Source organism: Rhagoletis pomonella, unplaced genomic scaffold (assembly GCF_013731165.1).
Source record: "Rhagoletis pomonella isolate Grant_MI unplaced genomic scaffold, Rhpom_1.0 Rhpom_scaffold_00008, whole genome shotgun sequence".
Classification (NCBI taxonomy): domain Eukaryota; kingdom Metazoa; phylum Arthropoda; class Insecta; order Diptera; family Tephritidae; genus Rhagoletis; species Rhagoletis pomonella.
Genome location: NW_023458562.1, coordinates 25,156,249 through 25,183,471, shown reverse-complemented (window position 1 = coordinate 25,183,471; position 27,223 = coordinate 25,156,249). Strand labels below are relative to the sequence as shown.

The 27,223-nt window shown below is 36.8% G+C and overlaps 1 protein-coding gene across 5 annotated transcripts in view; it reads right to left on the bottom strand.

Annotated features, from left to right (window-relative positions):
* Nucleotides 1-27,223, bottom strand: part of LOC118744512 (mucin-5AC-like) — a 76,209-nt gene that overhangs the window by 7,317 nt on the left and 41,669 nt on the right. For 3 of the 5 annotated variants that reach the window (XM_036477564.1, XM_036477565.1, XM_036477567.1), the window contains 6 exons: nt 13,897-14,440; nt 13,473-13,811; nt 12,250-12,398; nt 11,989-12,156; nt 11,573-11,871; nt 10,736-11,494 (listed from right to left, as the gene is read on the bottom strand). In XM_036477564.1, coding sequence (XP_036333457.1) covers nt 10,736-11,494; nt 11,573-11,871; nt 11,989-12,156; nt 12,250-12,398; nt 13,473-13,811; nt 13,897-14,334 — 2,152 coding nt within the window. In that variant the 5' untranslated portion in view covers nt 14,335-14,440. Of the gene's footprint in view, nt 1-10,735; nt 11,495-11,572; nt 11,872-11,988; nt 12,157-12,249; nt 12,399-13,472; nt 13,812-13,896; nt 14,441-22,680; nt 23,692-27,223 lie in introns of those variants that run through there. The other 2 variants (XM_036477566.1, XM_036477568.1) reach the window with 2 other exon arrangements.

Here is a 27,223-nt window from a genome sequence, read left to right as displayed (position 1 = left end):
ATATTTGGTTAGCACGTAACAGTAATAAATTAATACAACAAAATTAAAAACGTGTTCTAAAGTTGTTCATTACAACACATTTGCTTTCTTTTTCTTTCTCATGATAGCGTTGGCACACATGCCGGCGATTGTTTTGGCAGGCAGTCAGGCAATCGCAGCGCTGTAAATCAATAACAACAATCTAAAAAAATTTTATTAAAATCAGTTGGTTTACGCTAGAATAACTACATATGCACATACATACATACTTTACTGTTATCTTCCTACGAAAAACGCAAATTTTACTTTTACAAAAATCAAACACAACAGTCAAAAAATGTATAGACTTCTTTGTTACCTAATTTCTTTGGTTTCTAGCAGCGACGATCCATTTACTTCGTTCACCGAACTTATCATCGACGAAGGCGAGAAAGGCAGGTGATACATGGAGCTTGCGTCCAACGCGTATGCATCCGCCGCACTCTTAATGAGCAAATCATTCTTCAGCTCCATGAAATGATGCTGCTGCTGTACATGATGTTGTTGTGACTGCTGCTGCTGTTGCTGGCCACCGCCTCCTCCAACCGCCGTCAACTGGTGCTGCTGCTGCTGCTGGGTATGACTAGTTGTAGCACCGGCCACCTGCTGATGCAATTGCTGGCTGTCCGCAGTCGCGCCGTGGTGACCCGCATGCGTCGTGAATGTGTAATGTGGTGTAGTGTTTGACATCGAAGTGTAGGGACAGAGCTCAGCTAAATCGCCTGGTTCCAGCTTAGTTGTGGTCGCTGTGGCAGTAGGATAGCTCTGCAAGCCGTCGGGCGTTAGTATCTGATAGCTTTGTACAGTGCCAATAACATGATGTTGTTGCTGCTGCTGCTGCTGTTGTTGTTCAGACGGCGCCGGTGTCGCAGCTGTCGATGACAAGTATGCCACATTTTCAAGCTCATAGTGATGCTGTTGTTGTTGCTGCTGCTGCTGTTGCTGCGTAGCGACATTGCTTGTATGTTGTTGCGTTGTTGCTTTCAACTGCTGCTGCTGTTGCTGAGCGGCGGGTGAAGTTGCTGTAATGATAGTCTCTTGCGGCGAAGCGGTCGGCAGCGCTTGCAACTGTATGTGCTGTTGTGGTGCTGTCTGATAAGCGCTCGCCGACGCGCCCACAGATGTCTGCTGTGCCGGCTGCAGCAGCTGTTGTGTCGGTGGCGCGTGTCGCGCTGGCTGTGTGGTGTAAATTGTTTGCGTGCCATCGAGCGCATTAAGCGCCTGCAGCGATTGTAGTGGCACCAAATTGCCAGCCTGATCTTGTATCATTATGCTCTGGCCATGCAGCTGTTGCTGCAGCAGCGCCTGCTGTAAATCAATTTGATTGGAATAGATGAGTGTGGTGCCGGCAGCGCCAGCACCAGTGGCGGCTGTTGCTGACGGCTGTAGCACCTGTGCTGCAGACGCGGACAAAGCGATATGTTGCTGTGGTGCGTGTGGCTGTTGCTGCTGCTGTTGTTGATGCGGGCCACGTTGCTGTTGTAGTAGCGCAGAAGTGGCAGTGGGATGGGCTAGCGCCAATTGCGCGCCACCTGGCAATATCATACCACTCAAATCGATGGGTGGCATTGTCTGCTGCTGTGATATATGCACTTGTTGTGGCGCTTGCTGTTGCGTGGTGGCTGACTGCTGCTGCAGTTGTATATTAACAGTTGCAGTTTGCGCGTGCGAATCGTGCACTCCGCCAGCCTGTTGCTGTACCACATCTAAAACGCTATCAATCTGAGCAAGCCGCTTTCGTTTCGCCTCAACTGCGTTCTCTTCGCTACCGCTGCAGTTGGCGACTGGCGTATTGGCGACGCTGGTGCGTGGTTTGCGTGATCGTGGTGTGCGCGTGGTTGTGGAACGCGAGCGCCTACCGGGCGGCCCGTCGGGTTCTTGCTTGACTGGTGTGGCCACTGGAGTGAGTGTGCCATCGGGAACCTGCGCATCGCCGTGTTTATCCTTTTTATGCATTTTCATCTTGTCAGGGCGGGAGAACTCCTTATTGCAAACGGGGCATGCGAAAATTTTACGGTTATCACCCTCGTGGAATAGATAGGCGTGACGTTGAAAACTGTACTTGTTCTTGAATGTCTTGTAAACGTCATTCTTGGCACAAACCAAACAATATGAGACGCCATCAATGATATGCTCATAGCGCTGTATGTCCAAGCCGCGCACCGACATCTTCTCCAAATATTCACCCTGCTCGTCCGGCGAAATCAAACGCGTTTTGCGCTTGCGCTTCTGTTTTTGTGGTGGTATCGCTGGCACACCGCCGGCGGGCACCGTAATCGTTTCAGTTATAGTTTGATTCATATCCTCTTCTTGTTTTATTATGGTTTTGTAGGTGAATTGCGGTTGTTGCTGGTGCTGTTGCTCAAGCTGTTGTTGGTTTTGTTGTTGTGGTTGTTGTTCCAATAACGATCGATCAGTATTTATGCCATTTAAACCCTCCTCCTGCTCATGTTTTATCACTTGGAACTCTTGGTACTCATGGTCGTCGCCCTCGAATTTAATTATCGTTGTGGCACCACCACCATTGACTTCGGTGACCTCACCATTGTAGTTCTCGAAGACGATCGTCGTCGGCGTTTGTCCATCTTCACCAGTGGTGGTGATGTAATGGTACTGTGGCTGAGACTGCGGCTGCGTCTGCAGCGTTGTTGTGGTGCCATCGCCATTGACGATAATGTGCTTCGTCGCCTCGTCATCAGGCTCGGATTTGATGCTGGTGAGCGGTGTGGCAGTGGTGGTTGTTGTGGTGTAGGTGGATGTGGCAGCGGCAGCAGAATTTTGGTGGTGTTGGTGTTGTTGCTGAAGGAGGTGTGGGTGATGATGGTTGTTGCTAGCGGCGGCGGCGGTGGAGGTGAGCAGTATTGGGGACGAACTAATAGTGGTGACCACATTGTCTTAATTTTTAAAAATTGGTTTCAAATGTGTATAAATGTAAATAATCTTTTTCGTTTCCAGTTTTTGGGAAGTTAGTTTGAATGTTTTTTTTTGTCACATAAAATAATAGAAATTACTTTAAGAACTGATATTTCGCATAAACAATTGTGTACTTATCAATGTTTTTTTTTTTTAATTTTAAACAAGCATAAAGAGATTTTTTAATTAAAATAAGACGAAAATTTAAATAATCAAAACAGGCAAATCAAATAAGTCAGTAGAGGTACAGAAATAACTTAAAATAGGTATAGTATAATTGTAAGGACAGTGAATAATTTCAATAGCAACGAGCAACTTTGGATAGTATTCAAATGAATATATGTAGTATCCACAGTATAACGAAGTTTACAATATAATCGTAAAAAATGTTCAGCTCTTAAAATGTTCTCATACGCTCTATTGATAACTGGCTATCCGAATTTATAACTATAAGAAACTTTTTAAACCTCTATTGTTCGTAAAAAACATATAAATAGAAAAACTTGGTGTTGGAAATCGACTTGAAACGAACAATGATCATCAAACATCCCTTTGCAGAATTTATATTGGCGGCTTGCATACTCAGCCTATTCATCAGATCTTGCCGTCAGTGACTTGTCCTTTTTCTTGCTGTCCCAATAAACAGTTCAGAGGCAAAAAAAAAAAATTAAGATTAAACTGGTTGATGGTCGGTGCTGAGGCGGCACCACTAAGCTCTGCCTAAATCGACTAGTCTACAATTTCTATCGTCTAACTCAACTAACAGTAGGCCAAGGAAACGTGCTGCTGCGACGCGGTCCAACCAAAGGGAAGCGGCTGTTAGCTAAGTGGGCTTAATTGAAGGTGAATTCATAGCCGGTCATATGTATATTGGATATGTCGGGTTCGGATCTGGATAAGTAAGAGTTTAATCTGCTATATTAATCGGACCTTAATTGGTGGTTATATTCTGATGACCGCATTAATGGGGCGAGAGTCGGAAAATGTGGTGATTGCCTTTCGGTGATTGTCGTTTATGACCTGTATGTGCTACGTCGGGCCCAGAGGTTGTGTGATGTAAGCCTAAATCTCGTCCAGGAGTTCATAGAGATGTTTTTGACGTGCATAGGAGGTGGCACTGGTTCTGTTTGTTATGTTGGCTGAGCTTAAGCTTATGTTCCCTGACGGCGAGCATTCAGGCCGCTCTATACATACGGGGTTCGAGCGACATCAAAAGGCATCCCGTGTTGGTTGTTGTTGTTGTAGCGGCTACTAAACCCCGCTCGGGTCGGTTCACTCATCAACGTTGTCGTCTTTTTCAGCTAAGGGGAGGATCCTGTTTTGGTCCTGCAGAGTTAGTAGGTATATTGCTTTGTCGTAGTAATGAATCGGGTTTTACCCCATCAAGGACCTTTATTTCGGCGATCTAACCCTAATAATTGGATACTTTCACATTGTCTGTGGTTTAGATGTAAAAGAGATGGATTTGCATTAATGCGTTTGAAAATACACCTTTGCTCGACAATTTATAATTGAAACGTTCAGCGGTATTTAGCATACCAGATATTAAAACTTTTGGATTATACCTGCTATTCAGGTAATTTTTATTCGGTTTACATGCACATTAACACATTTTGATAATATTGTCCAATGACGAATTTCCCAATTTTTTATATTATTTAACTATTGGTTAAGTTATATTTTTATTTCTTTTATTTAAGAAGTTTTTCCACATAAAAAAGTGCCAAAGACGGGGCGACCCAACCGAAACGAATTATGCCTTTCTTGCATCATATGACTTTCTTCATTCACCATCTTTCTTCAACTTCTGAATATTACGTTCATATAGTTGTTTGCTGATTTCTAGGTATTTGCTACTTTTTTACCTCTTCCTCAAAAACGTTAAGGAAATATGGGTGCTTCTTTACTTCTTTTGTTCATTGTTATTTCTGATAGTTTTTTTTTTTCTTTTACATTTCTGGCTATTTCCGCTTTCCTTCATTTCTTCTTTGATTGGTGTGCCGGCGTTTTTCAAATAAAAGGATCACATAATTCCCGATGTGAATTAGAAACCACAATTAGTGTAATTTATTTTAAAATCTCCTTCTCTTAGTACTCTTTGTGAATTTTCTTTTCATTGATTGTTGGTAAATAAAAGGAATACTAGTAGCTTGACAATAAGTTGCTTTCGTTGTATTGAAATTTACTAAATATAAAAAGGAAAGTTTGAATAATAGTAAGTGAAAGAGCAAAACGTTTGGCAATTCGAAATCTACTTAAAACATAAGGCTGGTCTAAAGTTTAACCAAAAATTACTTAAACTAAAATGTTCTAAATCAAATACAAAACTTTACAACTAAATAATAATGCACAAAAACTATTTGCACTGCTAAAAACAAATTAAACTAAAATATAGTGAATTACAACTAATTTAAAAATATAACGAATGTCTATTCATTTATTTTTGTTGTTATAAAGTTGCTGCTCAATATCAAAGTTTGTTTCGAAGGCAGCCCAAAAGTAGACTAAATAGTCGCAAAATAATGCATACAATTTCAAACTACTTTTAGGTGCGTTGGATGTGTCAGGTCTTCGATATATAAAAAAAAAAAAAATATTTCTCTATGTTTTTTCAGTCTTCAAAGGTGTTTTCTTAGTGCTTGTTTATAACTGTTGCTATAATAGATATAGTAGTGTTCCCGAAAATAGCAGGGCAACGTATTGACAAGTTTTGACAGTTTTATTTTAATAATTTTTTTAATAAAATACAGTTAATACAACAAAAACCATGCAAATCAAAAGTATCACACTTTCAAAAAAAAATTGTAAAAGTTCAACTTTTTATCAGAATCCGCCTTAAATTTTGAGAATTCTTTTTTTGTTGAAGGTCTCGCGCTTTTTTCCCATATAATAATTTTTTTATATGCAAGAATACAGCTTGCACTCTCAGCAAAAAAAAATATATATATATATCTATTAAGAATCAAAGCGGATTCTGTATACCTAAAGTTTTTCTAATAATTTTTAAATTTTGGTAAAAATGTCGAAGTTTGGTAAAGATTTGTTGAATTTTTTTAATTTTCTTAGAAAGATTGAAATTTACAAATCGGTTTTTTTTTTGTAGAATTATCTATGTTTTTGTATACAAAAAAAATTATAATTAAATAAAAGTTGTAAAAACTTGTCAATATGTAGGCTGTTATTTTCATGAAAACTGCTGTGTGTAGTATGCATGTAATTTCAGATTTTATGATATAAAAGTCTTTGTATTACTGTTTAAAAAAGTGTGACAGCAGCCGGCTAATATTAAATTAACTCAGTTGCTATGATTTTTGATTTTATTGACGCAAATTAAAAAATCGTGTATTTTTGTAACTATTTAACTTACGAATTTCTGCAACTGATCAGCTGTCGGATTAAAGCTTTATTTAAAATTTTTTTTAGAAAATGAAAGTAAATGGAATATAGAATGCGCAAAAGGGAGATAAAAAAAAAAAACATTTTACAAAATTTATAATTTTTTACGTTATTTGCGAAATTTTATACTTAAAATGAGGAAAACAGTGAGAAAAGAATTTAAAGAATGTTGTAGCGGAAGCTCATAAACGTATAAAAAACTTTATTTTTTTTTTGCTATTTATGGCCTTATAACAACAAATTCAAAGTAATGTGGAAAAAAATCAATAATTATAAATTATATATTTATAAATAACTGTTCTTTCCCACAACACTTTTCATTTAATAACGGCCTCAAGATAAATAAAATTGTTGCGTATAAAAAACTATTAAAAATGTGAACTTTAAACTAGCAAATATGTTATACAAATAAATATTTTAAGGTTAGTTATGAAATTCTTCGAAAACAATTTTTTAACGCAGAATTTGTAAGAATTTTTCCTATTAGAAAGAGTGTAATGAATTGAAAACATTTAAGAAACAGTAAGTTATTTTGCAGCATGGATTTGCTTATGAAAGTAAGTGAAAAAAAATGGAGTGGACTTTAGTAGGAACTTTGTTCTCTATATAAAAATTAAATTGAATACATAATAGAAAAATTTAAATTGAAAAACCAAAAGAAGGCATTTAGGAATTAAATGATGCACCGAATTAACCCATTTTTTTTTTTTTAATTTCCTAATTCAATGACAGTTGGTTTTATACATTTTACAATGCATATATAATTTGATTATACTTTGCAACTACCTTGATCTAGACGTGATGAATTGCTTCAAACGACTTCAAAAGCAGAACTGCCTCAAAGGGAAATTATGTTCTTAATGCGGTGGTATTGGAAGGATTTGGTTTTTATTGAACTCCAATAATCTATTCGGATAAGAACTATCGGCAACTTGATAGTTAGAATGAACTGTCATCCAGACACGTTAGGAGCTGGTCAATCGTTAAGGAATTATGTTCCCGTTCAAAGTTCTTGGATTTGAAATGGTATGTGTTACAATCCATACTTACCTGACTTTGAATCGGGAAATTTCCACTTGTTTGGCTCACATCAAAACTTCTTGCGTGGAATAATTTTGGCCTTGAAACTAATACCCTGTTGAGTGGGCCCTGTACGAACGCGAAATTATGAAATTCACCGAAGGATGAGAACGATAATACATAGATAGATACTCTTTGTACTTTATATGAACAAATAACTTTGAAAACGTAAGAAAGATGCGCAATTTCTTTTGGCTCCAACTACAAATTGCTTTTGATTATTTTTTTTTTACAAATTACTCTTTATCAAGGATATTGTTTTTGGTGAAAATATTAACGATTTTTTGCTAAGCAAAATTTTTTCTTTAAGTAATTTTTTTCTCTAAGAGTTCTTTGAATTAACAAAATGGCAAGTCGCATATGACCTTCAATTTCTAATCTCAAACCAACTGTCTTTGAAAAAAAATAAATAAATATAATGGCGTGCGATATGCAGTGTTAGTAAATTGATTAATTTAAACCAAAGAAATGCCAAACGTATGTAAATGAAGTTTGAAAAAATATTACTCAAAGCATAATCACTACATTTCAAAAATACAAAATTAAAATGTTAAAAACTTAAACTAATCTACACACACACAACTAGCTAATTAGAAGATACGCAAATCGACTACACGGCAAAGCGTGTGGCAGGACCTACCTTGCGCTGCAGCTGACGAAGTGACAGCAATTGTATTGCCATTGATGCTTTGAGCAGTCAATTGCTGATGTTGTTGCTGTTGTTGTTGTTGCTGCTGTTGCTCATGCTGCTGCTGTTGTTGCTGTTGCTGTCGCTGTTGTTGTTGCTGTTGCTGATGCTGTTGATATGTTGCCGCATCACAAACAATTTCGCTTTGCAGCTGATAGACAGCGCCGTCTGTAGTGTTGCCACCTGATGCTACCGACGAAGCGGGTATAGTAATGTATTGTGTTTGCTGTTGTGGTTGCTGTTGCCCAGCAACAATGCCATTTAGGGTACTCGCCGCAGGTAACATTGTCGTATAAACGATTGTTTGCTGCTGCTGCTGCTGCTGTTGCGGTCGTTGCTGATGCTGCTGCTGTTCGTGATCCAGCTGTTGCTGTTGTTGTTGACTAGATGTTGTCGCTGTTGTTGTAGCGTTTATGGTTGTGTTAGCAACAGCTGGGGAGGCGGCGCCAGCGGCAGCGTTCGTTGTTGGCGGCATTATGATCAGGTCTGAGTGTTGCAAATTTACTTGCTGCTGACTGATTTTTGGTATTTTACCCTCGAATTTACGTGTTTGTTGCAAAAAATGCAACACTGGCGGTTGCAACGAGCGTAGATCGTTGTTGTTATAACTGTGGGTGGTTATTGTGTTGCCGATATACAACTGATTGCTTAGCTGGGGCACCACTTGTATGACGGATGCTGGTATTGACTTGTATTTTTTAGTGTAATCAATTGCTGTTGCTGTTGCGTTGCTGTTACCTGTAAAAAGCGTTCAAAAATATGCAATCAATTTTGACAATCGGCAGATAAAGTCATGAAGACTCACATTTTCAAGCGGATATTTTACTTTGTACAATTTTTACAATCTCGCTATATTTTTTCGTTTGTAAAATTTTGTACAAGGATTCTGGTTTTTGTTTTTATTTTATTGGTTTCGAATGATGTAATGAAAAATGTTTTTTTTTTCTGTTGCTAATTTACTCGTTTTTTTTTGTTGCTGGTTAGATACACGCTCATAAACGTGGCAAGTCGATATGTATATTGAGTGAGGATGAGGGTGCAATGGTGATGGGGTAGGAAAAGTGGTATAGTGGAAGGAGGAAGAAATTCTAGGTGTTATTTACTTTTCATCTTATACACTGTTTGCAATCAACAACACATCCATAAGCCCAATATGATTTCAAGCAAAGATCCACATAATACAGGTTTCCTTCAAAAGGGAACTGCTTAGTGTAGACATTGCTGTAATTTAAATAACAAAGACGCACTGCTACTACACGGTTGCTAATTTATGTACATACACTAAGTGCCCAACGAATTGGAATTCATACCAACATTTGCGTAAGACACAAAGCCATATTAAGTAGATGTTGTCACTTTAAATATTCAAAACCTAACAGGCGTTATATTTACAACTTCTGGTCGAAAGCGCTGAGGAAGTCAGTTCAAGGAATCGAATCACTATTTCGGCCCACAAACAAAGTAACCACAACAAGAACAACAACGAAATGAGCAGAAATTTTGTCAAATATCCATTACCAAAAAAAAAAAAACAAACAATTTTGCCAAATCTTCCAAAGGGCCACATAGGAAAGAAAAAGACCAAACACAACAAGGTTTTCGCTTACACTTAAAGTATATTTTTCCGACGAGCATATGAGATCAACAAATTAGAAAGTTGACAAATTCATCATCAAATCAGTTCTACAAAAAAAAAATCTACATATGCGCGCAACACACAATCGCGCTACAATGCACAGCAGATACAAACATATATGTAGTACATACTAAATTTGCTAAGAATTATAGAGTTATAAGGAAATGTGGGCGACCCAACAAAAAAAAAATGAGAATCATATGTTCGATTGGAGATCACTTAAAAAAATCATAAAGGGGAAAATTATGTTTCCAAAAAAATTAATAAACCATTAGGATAATGTAAAAAAAAATAAAAGCAGAAAAATGAAAATAGGATACAAAACAGAGAAACGGGAAACTTCTCATAATTATAAAAAATATGCTTTCTTCATCTTCTTTTTTTTCTGGCGCAATTGCCTTTGAACTAGCGTCATTTGCAAATATTTTAATATAATGGCATTAAATTTCTTCATATATGATTTCACTCGTGTGTATGTATGTATGTGTAAGGCTCGTATGTATGTATATTTACAGCCTACATTATTTTGAAATGATAAAACACTAGATAAAATAAAGAATGAATTTTCTAAAATTGCTCATATAAAATAAACATTAAAATATAATAAAATGTATTAAAAAATAAATTAATAAAATGTTGTGAAAAGCTGCATATGCATGTGGTGACTTCAAAAAATTGCATTAAAAAATAGTTGCGCATGCTCGGCCGCGTTTGTTGTAATACAGCCGAAAATGCGCAAATATCCTGGTTTCGTTCGCATCACTTCTTGCCTTGTTCGCATGTATGTATGTATGTTTGTTAGCTAGTATGTATGTATGCTTGTTAAAATTAAAAAAAGCAATAAATATAGATAAATGTGATTGTAGTCATAAAAAGCAGTTAAAAACAAAAGCATGATTTGTGTCATTTTAATGGGAGAGAGATGGGATTTGTTCATTTGCTGCTGTAGCCATTTGCAGGTGAGATAAATATTGTATGCTCCTTTAGCTCGCTAATTGCCTCACCTCCCGCCGCATCAGCAGCAGCTACTACGGCTGCCACGGGTACGGCCACAGATGGCGCCTCATCAGCAGCAGCTACTACGGCTGCCACAGGTACGGCCACAGATGGCGCCTCATCAGCTGCTGTTTCATTGATAGTAGTTGTGCTCGAAGGTGAACTCTCGCTGATGTTGTCACTGGTGCAGATGTTGCCAATGACACTGACGCCCACGCTCACGCTGCCGCCATCACCATCGCCATCGCCGTTGCTATTGCCATCGCCGACGCCACTAATACCATTACTTCGCCCACTGCGCAGTGCTTGTGAAACTGCAGCAGCGGTCTTCAGCAGGTTCGCTACTGCTTCTGGTGCTGCTGCTACTGCAGAAGCCGCAGCTACGGTGGCTTTAGGCGTTGTTGCAGTGCCCTTAGGCGGCGTTGCAGCGGCTTTAGGTGTCGTTGCAGCAGCTTTAGGCGTTGTTGCAGCGGCTTTAGGTGTTATTGCGGCGGATGCAGCGCCATTGTCTTTCTTTTTACGATTTGGCGTCTTACGCGGCGTTTTGCCGGGCGTCGTGCATGGCTGACGGCGTGCGCGCGACGATGACGATGATGATGACGCCGGCGATATGGACCGATCATCCTTATTGCTATTGCGCGGACTGCGACCTTTGATGCTATTGCGCGAATTTGCACGCCTCTTGCTGGCAAACCAATCGTCATCATAGTCGGAATGATATTTGCGCTTATGACGACGTTTACGGAACTCCTCCTCTTCGTCTTCGTCTAAATAGAAATAATTATGGGGAAAAAATAATAATATAAAAAACTTTATGCCATTATGTATGTAGTTATGGCACCCACCTGTACCATCATCGATGTAGTCTAACAATTCCTTTTTCGTTTTCAAATTGGCTGGGCTTAATTGACTCAACACCTCAGCTTCGCCATCGCCGATTATGGCTGGCTCCTCGTCCTCAGCTTCCAGTGTTAGTACACTCTCTTTTAGCACAGCCTTAACTTCATCGGGTATATTAGGATTCTGTTGGATCTCTTCTAAATTCAAATCTGGATTACGCTCCTTGAAGGACTTCTTCTTTGTCGGATTGCATTGTTTCTTCATTCTTTGTAATACGTGCATAGGTAAATTGTCAGCCCCATAACTGAGGGCCGCGATTGGCAGTGATTGTTGTTGAAAAAGAGAGAAAAATGTTAGAAAGCGCCAACAGCAAGGGAACGAAAGCACGAAATGCGCCTTGATGAGCGTCTGATACACTTACTTCTTATTGCAAATAACATCTACATGTGAGGGCAATGGTGCGGCGGTTATAACACTAGGCGGATCTTCGGGATGTCTGCCAACATCGTTGCCCTCCAACCACGCCTGATAGCGTTCGGGCTGGAAGCGTTTCACAAATGTATCCATGGAGATCTTAACCATGTCGTTGCTGTATGGAAAATATTTTTTTTTTTAAATTATATTTTTATGTACTTCATTTATGTATTTATGTATGTATGCATGCGTGTGGGCGAATTCGTACCTGCAGGTACATTGAACGGCACGTTTTCCATATTCTATCCATCGTTCCATGGCAAAATTCGTTGATTCGGCACAATTGAAACCATGATTGAAGCCCGCATGATAGCCGAAAGGAAATGTGATCATTATCTCACCAGCCTCTTGTGTTATCTGTACATACATATATGAAGTTGGATGTGTATAGAATGGGTATATTCTTTTTTACTTAGTTACATATAAATGTATTTTTCGATAGAAAACGGCATACGTAACTGGAGCAAGGGAAGCGTCTTGTTAAAATGTATTGTAAATTTGTGTTATGTTTGCAACTATGCAGGTATTAAATTTACTTATTGGCAATTGTGGATATCATATTTCACTTATTGTTCAACTATTCACGTATGTATTTGTATGTTCGACATTTTTCGAACTTCTATTTATTCGTAATTTGCGTTCGTTTTCACAATTGTGGATATCGTTTCTCAGAAATTTTTCAAATATTTTCGCATAGAATATTGATATTTTTGTATGTTCGAAAATTTTCGAATTGGCGTTCACAAGCATTTTTCTTTTGTTAATTTAAGTTGATGTATTCTAAATAAGAACGAATTAAGTTTCGAATATTTTTCGACGTTCGAAATAATTTTAAGCAGTTATACGAAAATTTTCGAACTTAGGTTAATTGGGAAAATTCGTTTTAGCAATTGTGTTTATCAGTTTTACATATTGTGCAATTATTTTCGCAAAAAAAATTAGTATAATTGAATGTTCGAAAAAATTCGTAATTCTTTTTATATTCGAAATTGGATATATTTCGGGATTATATGTATTTTAAGTTGTTTCATACATATTCACATAAACGAAAAAAGTTTTAAATGTACTTATTCCGAATGTAAGCAAAATTTTCCTTCTAACTATGAAAATCCTGGAAAGACATGAAAATGTTATTGTACTATCAAAATGTATAGAAAATATTTTTAATGTTTTCACTTTTTCCAGTTTAAGGCAATTACCGAAACAGTACATTTAGAGCTTATGGAAATTTGGATATGTCAGATTCTAGTAAACCGGAAATTTAAGAATTTAGGTTATTTTAGTTTTATTTTTGAATTCATCTAAATTTTTTCACTTCCATCAACATTTCAAGTAAAATACTTTTTTAACATATGAAATTTTTCACTTTCACCCTTTCTCCAGTTAAGCCAGTTTTTTACCAAAAACAAAATCTCACGCGAAATCACTTACTTTACTCACTGGCACATCGTGCTGCTTCAACACTTGCGGGCTTATCAATGTCATTTTATGCCGTAAATAAGCATTGCAATTTTGATAGCTCGCTGGAAAGTATTGATTCGCGACCTTCTCCAATTTGCGACCGTGTTCGGGTGGCACGACATACCACGTTTTCGGTGCGCCAAAGTGCAAATAGTTTATTGAATAGAGATCCATATCTTCAGTATGCCAGGCGAATGTGGTCTTCCACATGCCAAAATATAAATACGCTGTATTCACACCATCAATTTGTATGCCATAATCTTCGTTGACAAAGTCGAGAATTGTGCCAAGGCGATTTATATTCCAGCTCTTTGGAGTATAAGTGAGTGACATACATTTGTGTATGAGTTGATAAGTAGATCCAAATTATTATTAATTTGTTAAGCATACTTACATCCTGATCCGTATCTGTGATGCTACCACTAACATCCGCACCATAGATCGGCGCCACATACGTAATATTTTTCCAATATTTACGCTCGAGATCTTCATAATCAAAATGTTTGGGCGTTTGATAGCGCTCCGTGGATGCTAGCTCACTGAATTGCTTCACTGTGAGCGGCTTCTTTTGTATATTGATTTGTTGGTAGAGACCCTGTTTGCCGGTGACAACCTGACAAATCGGCGCCGGTATAGTAATTTTGAGCGCATCCAAATCCTCATAACCACTTCGACGTGGTACCCATTCTGGTGGTGGCACCACTTTCGCCAAACCAGCTTTGTGTGCGCCCTGAGATTCCATGAAGGCCACGTATTTGGGAAAATTTTTGAATTCTTCCCAAGTTGGTCGAAAGACCATAATACGGGGCACATCTGTATTGGAGGAGGACATTTTGTTTTCGCTGTGTTGCGTTTGAACTTAGGGCAATACTTTTCGAACAAGTGCTATAACCGTTATAAAAACGGTTATTTTGTTAAGTTTTGATCTATTTAAAGAGCTGCAAGAGAAAAATGGTAAGAGAAAAAGGTAAGGAAAACATTTCTTTTTTTCGGCACCTTTTTCAACGTCAAACCGTTTGTTCGCATTTTATATATGTATGTATGTATATGAATCAGCCTTACAAGTTTGTTTCAAAATATTGATAAAAGAAGCCAACGAAGTGGGCATACCGTGCGCAAATGCACACTGGGTCAGGCGCACTTCAAAACACACACACAAATACGAGTACCTACATAAATTGTAGAAGCAATAGCAACTAGCATACGAAAAAAAAAAAACAAAACACAACAATTCACTCAAATCGCTGGCTGTTCGTTGTTTGAAAATGGAAAAACCTTATCAAGTGCATGACTTATGTATGTATGTAGATATGTATATACTGTATATAGGTAGGTATGCAGCTGGAAAATCAGCTATGACAGAAGCAACAAAAGAAATAAAAACGAGGACTACATCCCAAATACAGTTACAAAAAGGACACACCAAATACATGCACACACACACACACATTCACATTCTTGTCGAAAAAGGAGAGCACTTCACATTTGTGCACCGCATTGCCCTAATCGCATCGCAGTATTTCGACTGTCGAAAAAGAAAAACCAAAATCGCCAAAAATAATAGCAGCAGCTGCAAGCCACCGCCAACCGTGTCGTTGCCTTCGCCGACATTATTCATCCAATGAGTTCTGCACCGGTGTGTTAGTACCAGTGTTGCCACAAAATATTTTTATTGTTTACCAAAATCACCGGAAAAAGTTACCAAATTCAACAAAAAATTACTCAACTTATTTTTTTTTTAATTTTTTTTATGCAGAAATATCCCTAGAGCATCTAGATGCCTTTCTGCATCAAAAAGATAATTTGAAAAAATGTCGCTTACGTTATTTTGGCAGTTAGGGCTTATGCCTGTACATATGTATATCCGAAGATACCAAGCTTTTCAGACAATCAGCGCTCCATTAACCTAAAACTTTTACGAAAGTTTGTTGAACTTTTTTAAATATTGAACAAAGTTTGAAATTTGAATTTGTCTGAGCTCTGTTAAAGAAATAACAATATTTTGATAAAAAATAACCAAAATTAAATTACAAAAAAAAAAAATAATATGTTAAAACTTGTCAAAATATGGTGCGGCTATAATTTTTTCGACCACTGTATGTAAACAAGTGGCAGGAAAATATATCAAAAATTCAACGCTTGAAGAAAAGCTTTCGACTCACACATAGACAGAGTGAAGTCCCCCGCTGAATGCCGCAGCTTTTTGAACGCGAAGATAGGTATTTACGTAGAATTCTATTCATATATATGATTGCCGGGTACGCCGGAAAAATTATGGTAAATGAAAAGCTGACGAACTGACAAGGAATGGTAGGACCACCCAAAATCTTTCAGGAAAGGACACGGTGGATTTGTTAAAGAACACACCATTCTAGCAGCCAAGGAACGCTGGATCAACTTTTCGCCTTGCGAAACTTTCGGGATTACTCGTTATTTATATAAAAGGAAACGCTTACGGACCACTTCCTTATTTGGAATCAGATCCTATATTGACCTATTTGACATGTACATAAGTCCGAATCGAAAAAGTTACCAAACTGAAAAATAAATTACCAAATTACCAAACTTGATAAATAAAGAAAAAAATTACCAATTTTGGTTAAAAATTACCAAAGCGGCAACGCTGGTTAGTACTTTCATGATTTGTTATTGTTATTCGTGTTGCAATTGTCTGCGCACTAGAGCGAAGCACTCCTCGACGACGGCCCGTAGTGCCTCACGATGTGTACATTTTAGTTCAGCCAAGCAGGCTCTATTGGCGTGCATGGCAGCCCAGTCCTTCGTCTACCTACGAACATAGCTGGCTGCAGCCGCTTTCTTTCTTGAGTGCCTACCAGGAGAGTTCCATGTCGGCTATTATTTTCTATGTTAATAATGATTGATGCAGCCATCAAACCAGTCAGCTGGCATAATCTTAATCGTTCAACGGTTACTGATTTGCGAGGAATTCACGAGTGTACTACTATACATTTTGGAGAATTCCTAAATACGAGGAATTATTTCATAAAATACAGAAGGTGTAATCAGGTATGCGATAGCTAAATACTTGATTTCTTCTTTTCATATAAAGTCTAGCTGCTAAATTTTAATTGTTTTTCGTTCAAAAACTGTTCGACTTAAGTACACTGACGAGTTAACTCGCAATCGGCAGCTAACTAAAGATTTTCAGTAAACAATTTAAGTTAATCTGTATTGTGCAATCAGCCAGCCACAAGGTTTGAAAATTTTGCTTGAAGCAATATTTATGCGCGAAAAAAATATAATTTAAAAGTAGAAAAATTAATTCAATTGTTGAAAAGTATCTGAACGCAAGGAAAGGAAGCAATTTGACCGTTTTAAAATACTTTGTTTATTTATTAAGGCGCAGACCACAAATTGAAGAAAAAGCTGGGGTAAAAACTTAGCAAAAGTGCATGCGCTGAATGTTTATTTTTTACTTTATTTTTAGAAGGCTTACAGGCTAACCTAATATTCGCGGCTTGCGTTTTGGTACGCATGCCGTCGAATTTGTTTTTTTGCGTCACCCGAAATTGACTTGCATGCGTTTGCATTTGATTTCATTGAGCGAAACGTCAAATCAAAATGTCACGCAGAACAAAAATTGGAAATTGAGTTAGCTTCATACGCACGCCGTTCAATTTCGGTTGATCTCATACAAGTTGCATGTGCATGAGAAATTTTTGACAATAAATTGGCGGCGTGCGTGAATATTAGGTTAGCCTGTTAGGGTATTCGAATAAAAAAATATTTGAGAAACTTATGATTCTCGAAATATTTCGAAAACGTGTTCAATTATTATCAGTATATTCTATATTTTGTAGCCAAAAATTATATCAACAAATTACCGTTTCAACAAGGGCGATTGACTCGGGTTTTCCAAACCGGTTTCGCCCGTGGTTTTTTATTTATTTTTATTTTTTATTTTTATTTTTTGATATTTGTAGGCGTTTTTTTTTTAATCTTGATTTTTCGAATATCGAAAATCGTTTTTTTTTTTCATTTCATAAAAATCTTGACCACTCAATGAATTTTTTGAGTTGTTCGAAGTTTTCTAGGCTTTTTCAGTTTAAGCTTAGAATGCAGAAATATTTTTCATGTTGCTTGAAAAAAAAAATATAGGAGAATTTTTTTCTTGAGAGCTGCAAACTGATTTCAGAAATTTTGATAGAAGAAAATTTCTTTCTTGTGCGTCATTTTATATGAATTTTTCGTTTTTCTCGAGAGCTGGAAACAGCCGTCTAAGGGAAACCCCTGACTAATTTTAAAATTATATCCCAGGTTATTTGGGAATGAAAAATATTTCATATTTGATTCCAACAAATTTATGTTTGGCGCTTGAACGATTTCTACGTGTTTGCGAGAGCTTCTCCTCCAGTTCGTGTTCTGCTCCTTGATGCTGTGACACAAATGGAGAGATCTACATTTTTACCCCATATCCGAAGAAAGCCTTTTTATGGCAGAAGTACACTCGGAGGTTTGCCATTGTCTGCCGATGGCAACCGCTTTTGAAAAAAAAAAAACACTTTTTTTGATGAATTTTCGTCACCAAAATTCTCTAAATGAAAGGTAAAGGAACTTAAAAATAAACTACACGAAAAAGTAACAAATGAAATGTGTAATCAGCCAAATCCGGCAGTTTGAGGGCCATGTAACTACATGTTTTATGTTCTTAGGCGCGCATCCTATTCTCTTGGAGATTTTTGGCGATAGCGAATTTTGGAATCCGGCTGCTGAGCACTCATCTACGGCGGCAAGAACACTACTCAAACGCGTCAGAAAAAATTCAATAAAGAAGTTAAAATAATGATTTCTTCGTTGATTTTTATTTGTTTTACTTTTGATTAAAAAAAAAAAAGTAAGTTATTTCGATTTTATCTTTTCTAAATAAAAGCTATCTTGGCAATACTGGATAATTTTCGACGAATTTCGCCGTGGACTTATTTCAGCACGACAGTAGGCAATGCCAATGTTGTCCAGTCATGCAATTTTGTCTAGACTTACGCAGAATAGCATAGCTGGAAAAATTTAGAAAATTTTCGAAATTCATAAAAGCTTGTTGAACGAGTAAAAAAGTTGTTTCACCTTCCGGAAACTATCGTCACATGGTAAGCATAAGTCACACATCTTCGCTAGTAAGTTCAGTTAGACTTAATGAGATAAACGTTATTCATAGTTACAAGTAGGCGGTGCCACGCCCGTTTTTCAAAATTTTGTTATAAACGTATTTTTGCTAAAGAATTATTGCAAACATCTTTGTTGATTAAATTAGCTACAGTATTTACTGAGCTATAGAAGATTTCGTACTTCTCTTATTTACTGTTATATGGGAAGAGGGCGAGGTTATTGTCCGAATTTAAAACTTTTCAGATGGTTGGTATGTTTTTTCAGGATCTACAACTGTGCTAAATTTAGGAGAAATTGATGAAGCGGTTACCGAGATATACACATGTAATCATAAGTGGGCCTGGCTACACCTATTTCCCAAAAATTTATAATATTCTAATTTTCCGCCTAAAGAAAACTACCGTTATATGGGAGACAAGAGTGGCCAATACAGAAGAAGAAGAATAGGTGGTAATGTAGTAGAGATGGGCACGGGACTAAATACCGCGGGTTCTGTGGGCCCGAGATCTATCACTAAGAAAAATTCACATGTCTTTCAAATTAATTTTACATGTTAATAAAATATAATGAAAGATCTGCCATCTTCCGATTATTTTGTTTTTGTTTGGTTTGGTCCAAGTTCCTATGTAATTGTTCGCTGGGTTAGAGCTAAGATTATTTTGTTTTGCTTTACTGTTCGTGTTCGTCTCAATAAAACATAAAAAAGTGCATATTTCATACATCGTTTCTAAGGAAGATTTTCTGAGCTTGAGGTTTTATCGGGAGTGTCGGGAAAGGATTTTGGTCTCGTTCCGTCCACAAAATTTTAAGACCTTCCCGATACCGCCTATCCCGGCCAATTTGAAATCGGTAACGTGGGTCCCGCAGGCCCCGATATCCAGCGCCCATCTCTATAATGTAGTATAAATTATTGAGACACAAGATAAAAGCGCAAATCGCATACGAAATACTCTGGCTATACATTCCATAATTTTAAAAACAAGCAAAAACCACAATTTTTAGCCATATTTTTATGTTCGAAAATTTCGAAATATTCGTTTGATTAGTTTTAAGTCCCAATGAGTCTAGACTTAATTTTCGTAACGTAACCTAATATATTAGCCAACGCAATATATTTTTGTTCAAGAATTTTTTGATGTGGCTTATAGGTGGCAAAGTAATCATCAGCTGAAAAGGTAAATACAAAAACAAAATATTTTCGGTTCTGGCTAAGTTGACGTGTTGAGAAATCATTGACGATTTCTTACGTAAATTAAGTTAAGTCTAGACTAACTAGACTTTTAGCTGTATGTTCGAAGTTCAAAATGTATTAGATTTTTGGACTTTCGGCCCAATGATCAAAGATAGAACTAAGGATTCTTTAAGAGCCCTGGAACTTTCAACTACATACATATGTACATATATTAAATTATTTTATCTGATTTGCATGACTCTCTCAATTCCCATTCAATTTAAACATTAGAAAAGAAACGAAGAGGGGTAACCAAAAAAGATTTCATAATTTCAACGTTTTTGGATACACAGAATTTACAGAGTTTGGATTTCATAGTCTATGTAAATAAGTTCCCGTTTGCCAGTTAACCAAAACTTAAAAATGCACAAAATTTAAAAATGCGCACAATTATTTTTTTTTTTTGCACCGAAATTGATCAAACTGCCATCAAAAATAAAAGCATAAAGCATATCCTTTTTGATAAGTTGGACCTGCTTGCAGGCCATTCACACGCACACATACGCGCGCAAGCAACTGCAGTTTGCAGAAGACAATTATGAATAGAGGAGGCAGATTGAACGACAAATAGCTTACCAAGAAAACTGTACCAACCACCCAATGAGATTGGCGAGCAAAAACAACAATAACACTGAAGGCAACAACTACAACAAAAGTTACGACAACGAGAACAATGCTAACCAGCATAGAAGGTTCAGATGAAATTCAATAATAATAAAAAAAAAACTGGCAAGTTTTCAAAGCATCGTGAATATCGAATCGTCATCATGCTCCCAATTGCTCACGCTCATAGTCATCTCGTGCTCACAGCAGTCAGCAGTAAGAACAACAAGGATACAATGCCAACAATTCGTTACAAAAAGTGTTGTAGTTAGAAGAGCCAGGCCAAGAACGAATAAAGCAAAGAGGGAATATGAAATGGCGAGTGGCGGCAGAAACACTACTTGAAAAAGAAATATACTCATGAAGGATGTGAATAGATTTAAAAAAGGATATGTGAAGAAATGGAATTAGAGAATAAAACAAACGAGAGAGGAAGCGGCATGAATACAACAGTCGTCAAAATAATAAGATCACATTTTGGTTAGTGTCCGACAGAACTCTAATTTTTGGCCGAATCCGAACCCGAACCAAACACTCGACTTTTTTCTTAAAGTTCGGCCGAAACCGAACTGAACCCGAACTTTTTAGAGTAAAAATTACATAGCATGGAAAAATCGGTACTTTTATTCACTGCAATACGAAGAATGTACCAAGCGAGATTACCTACGAATAAATCGAACCCTAACCGCGACATTTTTTTCAAAATTTTCTTTTTGATGCTCGAAATGTTCGAATCGCCTGCGGCTTTACGCCTGTAAAGTTTTCAAATTGCTTTAATCAATACAATTTTGAAAATATAACTAGCCAAAAGTTGTATCGGGCATCAAAACTTCGGGCAGTAATTAAAAGCGACAAGAAATAATGAAAAATTGCCATAAAAATTAAGTAAAAAAAAATTTTAAATCCAGAAACGCTACAGAGGCATTACAAAATAAATAAATAGAAGTCATAGTTTGTAAAAAATGTCTCCAAATTTCTCGGCCAATTATGGCCAAAATTCGAACCGAATCCGAACCCTAACTTCATGGCCAAACCGTTCGGTAACCGAACCAGAACGCTCGGTCGGAAACTATTTTTGAACAGTTTGAGCTATCTATTTGTTTAATGATCGTAAATTTTTTATAAAAGTTTAGCTCATTTTAAAATAAATAACGTAAAAATTCAAATATCAAATTTTATAGGAAAATTAAAAATGCTCAACAAAGTTTCATCAAAACTTCAAACTTTTTAATACAAATTTTTAGAATAATCTTTGGAATGCTGTTTGATAACCCGTTGCTTTTATGCAATTTTTTATTTTTTAGTTTTTTTTTTGGTTAGCAGTGTTTTCTTCCAAACAAAGTATGCTCGACTATTTTTTTTTTATATGGAAGAAACTTCACAACACCATCAGGAAAATAAATCAAAAATCAATAGGATTTTTTAGATACTTTAAACTTGCACTTTACTTTACTAAAATTTTATGGGCTATAAAACTGCATACCAAGAATTGTTCTAAAAATTCGGTTTAAAGTGTTTGAACATGCAAATTTGTTAAACTTTTGTAATTTCCGCATTAATTTTGAAATTTTTTCATTTGTATATTATGTATATGTCATGTAATAATAAGCAACACTTTGATAAAAAATTAGCAAGCATTAATCAAGGAAAAAAATGTATGTCGTGTTTCTATCATTTTGGCCATAGGTGTATATAGCAATGTGTGCGAGAGCGGACGTAAAAAATGAGAGCATAGAGATATACGCAAGAAAAGGAAAGTTATACAATGAGAAAGAGAACGCTATTTGGGCTGTGAGCTGAACGAGAAGCAAGTTGTCGAGTTCTAATAGAGGCAAAAAAAGAGGGGCCAATGAGGCGGATACTTAAAATATACACACATGGGACATACATAGTACATATGTCAGTAGGGAGAAGGAAATCGTCTCCTTGGGGATGGGTGTAATTTATTTTTGGAAATGCGAAATATGTTGCGTTAGTGTTTTTTTTTTTAGTTTTGCAACTTATTTGTTTATAATATTTATGACAGGATTATTTCAGAGACCAGGCGGTGTAAGTTTTTATATTTTCTTTTTCCAGTAGGGTTTTCGCCTTTAGTTACATTTTGACGAGCGTGTATCTGGCCAGCACAAAAAAAAAACTATTTCATTTACAAATTTTTCATCCATGGATTTCAAACATACATATAAGTACTAAGAAAATAATGTTTATTATGAAACTCACTTTTAATGCATATTCACAGGCGTCGAATATTGCAAATTTTGTGCTGCGAGCGACTCAATTCCAATTTGCGCAAATCTTTTCCGTTAATCCTTTTGCAGTACTGCGCGCTCTGGCTTTCGCGAAAAATCCTTGCTGTGATTGTTTGCAACTAAAAGCTTGCTGCCTGGTTGGCTGCGACTACCGATATTAATAGCGCAATTGTTGCTGCTTATTGCACATTTTTTTCAAAAATTTGTTTTTTTTTTGCTTTCTTCACTAAAACTTTTGCATGATATGTATGGGCCAGCAAACGGTAGGGTTTAGTATTGTTTTGTGTGTATGATGCACAACGCTTTGATTTGAGTAGGCGCCAATGACTGTGTGGGAGGAAGCTCAAGTGCAGCGTATTGCGTGCAATTTTCCCTTTTGTTGATTTTTATTTTTAATTTTGTTCACAAATTGCAATTTTCGCTTTAGTTTTCGGCGAGACTATTGCACGACACACCAAGAGTTTGCACTTTCGAGATATTCCAAAGCTGCAACGTTGCTGTTTTTAAGTTTCAAAACTGTTATACAATTTTTTAAAACATTTTCTTGTAGTTCCTGAAGTTGTAAAAACCGCAAAACTTTTTCAAATGCGCAAAACGTCGCCCAAAAAGATTGAGCTTGATTTAGTCATACACAGATTTTTAAGCAGAATGCATACATGCATACTATATACTAATAGATATAGCAAGTAAAAATTTATGCGCACTAAAAATGCGAAACTTTGATTGAACTTCACTTTTTTTTCGTTACAGCCCGTAACTCCACATATAATTCAATTAGAAATTCTTTTTATGCAAAATTTTTTGCCATACACTTTTTTCACAATTGAATGTGCTTTTTCATTTCGGTCGCTTGTATTCTTATTATTTCTTTTGTTCCAAACGCCCGCAGCCTAGAAGCCCACTACGAGTACTGGTCTGTAAGGCTCTGGCGTGTTTGAGATCAGCGAGTAAACTAAAACGAGCTGGGGTTGCTGAAGCGGTCGAAACCCAAATCGAGTGAACGACGGTAGAACGAAACACAGGATCAGAGCGGAGACGCGCAATGTAACAGTTTAAAGGAGGCGGCGGATATGCAAACAGGAAAACGACACACACACACACACACACGCATACACAATTACCGAGCGAAGCAAGCAAAGTGGAAACGAAACCAAGCGAAGCACGGTCGAGCAACGACTCAATGGAATATGCGAAATGAGTGAAACAAGAGTCGGCAAGGAAGCAATGTCCTTCTGCAGAGCAGCACAATGAATATTGACAAAGCATACATACGGATAATGCTAAACGAACAGGAATACGAAAATATGGCCTACGGATAGAAAGCAGAAAATGTGTGCGAAAATTACGAGCATCTGAAATCAAATAGAAACGCCGACAAACAAGCGCTCTACATACACAAAAAGCAGCAGATATGTATATAAAAGAATATAAACAGAAAATGTGTGATAAATAAATATGTATGTAAGGCAAGTGAGGAATAATGAACGATAGGTCCCCGACATTGCAACGAACTTAAGTGCATACAATACTAACGAGTACATACTTACTATGTATTTATGTATATATGTATGTATGCACATAGGAGTTTTGAAGAGCAAACAAAAATAAATTACATGAAAAAAGAGACTAAATAAATAAAGCGGAAAGAATTTAAAAGCAGACGTAAGGTTGCATACCACACAAAAAACGCAAATTTAGTTTCGAAAAAAAAAAACGCTTTATAAAGCAGTGTGCAAAATCAAACAATGAAGGCAATAAAGAGCAAACAAACAAACCAAAAAAAATAAAAAATTGGTTGCCAATGGCAAAGCAGCATCCGGTTGCCAATTTGATTTCAAACACCTAATCCTTTGCCAAAGGTTGCTGTCACCCAACCAACGAGGTAAACCAATAAAACGTACGAGTGAGTCGTGACTAAAGCGGCGTCACACTGATTCAGCTTGTTTGCCACATAAAGACATACATATGTACATACGTTAGAGAAGTTTACTCAAGCAAGTTGGGTCAGCAGAAAAACAAATATAGAATAATAGAAAAATTTAGAAATGGTGTTGAACGTTAATGACGCAGTAAATGTTTCTTCCAGCCTCTGCATATAAAACCTTGTGAAAGTACGTATAGACCTCCATTCTATTATTTTTATATGCGACTCTTTGACACGAAATCGGAAGGGGTTCAATATAAAATCGTAAGCATTGTATTTTAAAGTCAAAAGCCTTGATCATTTAGAGCTTCTTAGCGATAGAAATTTAGCGTGGCGATTTCTAGTACCCCAGTGCAGATATATTTTTTCCTTTGCGAAATTACTTCAGTTCAGGTTCCAATGAACTTCACTTGTGTTCAAACGTTTGATAAGTCCCTTTCTTTTTTTAACTTGTACGGATGGCTCCAAACTTGACAACAGACTCGGGGGTTGTGTTTTTTTATAACGAAAACCAAGCTCATGATTAGAGAATATATCCTAAAAGAAGCGTGTACAAGGCGGAAAAATCAAGAACATATAACACAACCATGTGGCCAGAGTTGGACATGAGCGAATCGCGAGAGCTGCTATGCTTGAAAAGCAGAAAAATATCGTTAGGCAAGGGAATACTTACTAGCCGCATACTCTTGAGAGAACCGCAGCGCTCGGGAGTGCCCCATAATGACACTGCTGCTAAAGCTGCTTTGATGAAGCACAAGCTGAGACTGTGCGAATGGACCTACACTAATGTAGTAGATGACAAAAATTGTTTGACGTAGTACTATTTAAATGGTTTATAACTTTTATGGTGCAAACTTATTTATAGGTGATACAAGGAGTCAAAAATCGGGTCTTCAAAAAATTTAAAACCTTATATTTCAAACAATTTTGAACTGATTTTTTAAAAATTGGTATCGTTGTAAACGTGAACATATTGATTTTTTTTCGTGTGTAAAATTTATTGTCGCACGATGTTATGAGAATCCGTTGAAAACTGTCCAATTCATAACCGGTTTTTGACCCAACATCCCGATAATCAGTTTTGATTTTGACGGTGTACATATTTGAGATTCTACTAATGCCAAAATTATTTGTTAGACCTATTCTACCATCTCTCCTACAAGACATACATAAATAGTACATGCAACCATTTTTTTTTTTTTTGCGCCGTACTATTATCCACGAAAATATTAATACTAAGTATTCAAGCTGCTGCGAGAATCAAAATCACAACGCCAATATATCACTCATTGCAATTGCAGGCAATGAAATTCAGCTGAAGAAACTCAAAACAAGCATGCAAGGTCCTTTCCAACACTTATAAGGATTTTTGCACGTGTATTTGCAGGAAGTGCTCAACTTGTAGTGTACCGACCGACGTCAGTCAGACATTTGCCGAACCGAATTTTGCAGTTGCCACAAACAACGGGGTGGTGCATAAAGGTTACATACCTACATACTTTTGTATAAATTTTACAAATATACATACATATTGCTTTCATTTAGGTGTATTTGTTAATGTGTTTGCCTTTCCCGTTTTCCATCGAATGCACAAATACACATATCCTAATACGTTTACCTGATTTAATTTGATTTTTGCATTAGCAGGCGAAGCAGAGTGGCCAAAAATATTTCAGCATCTATATACAAGCGGCATTAAGTAGTAAATACATACACATACAAAGTCTATGCATTTTTAATGCTATTTGTTCTTCCAGACATTAGTTCGGCTAGTGACTCGTGCAGAGTCTGAATAGAGAAGATATATGTATGTGTGTAAGTATATGCACATGTAATACAATTATTTGGTTTTCCTTTGCATGCCTGCGAAAACCATATCCACCGTGATGAATTCAGGAGCGTATAACATTTTAGCAAGGACTTGTGATAGTTCGAAGATAGCAAAATAAATGAAAGCGTCATAAAAAATAGTATAATATTAATTGTTGGATGAAAAAACGGATAACAATCACAATACATATATGAATACAAAAAAATATAGGAATAAAACGTATTACAATAATGGCGTTGTTGCAGCATCGCTGATTGTCTGCCACAGTTGATGATTTAGTGAAATTATGGGATTTTGCTTAATGTGCAGTGGAAAGAAGAAAGAAGCAAGCACATTAACTACTCACATTAAATGCTTGAATGATTGGCTAGACAAATATGAGTAGATGGCAGACATTGGGGAATTGGATTAGATTCGGTAGGAAGATTAAATATTACACAAATTATTTGGTAGAAACATAAAATGAAAATGGTGGAACGTAGTAAAATTAGAGATGCCATATTGTATGCACTATTAGCCTGGCTCCATCTTCTAAATGGTAAACATTTTTCTATTCAATTTTTATATCGCAAACTTACGTGAACCACAAACTTGGTTTCATAATTTCAAATCGGTTGCTGTTGAGACGGTCGAATATAAAGTAAATGGTGGAAGCTAGAGTTATTCGCCGCCTTCTAAAGGGTATATTATGGTATTCATGGCAGAAATACACTCGGAGGCTTGCCATTGCCTGCAGAGTGGAGACCGGCAGGGTGGCAG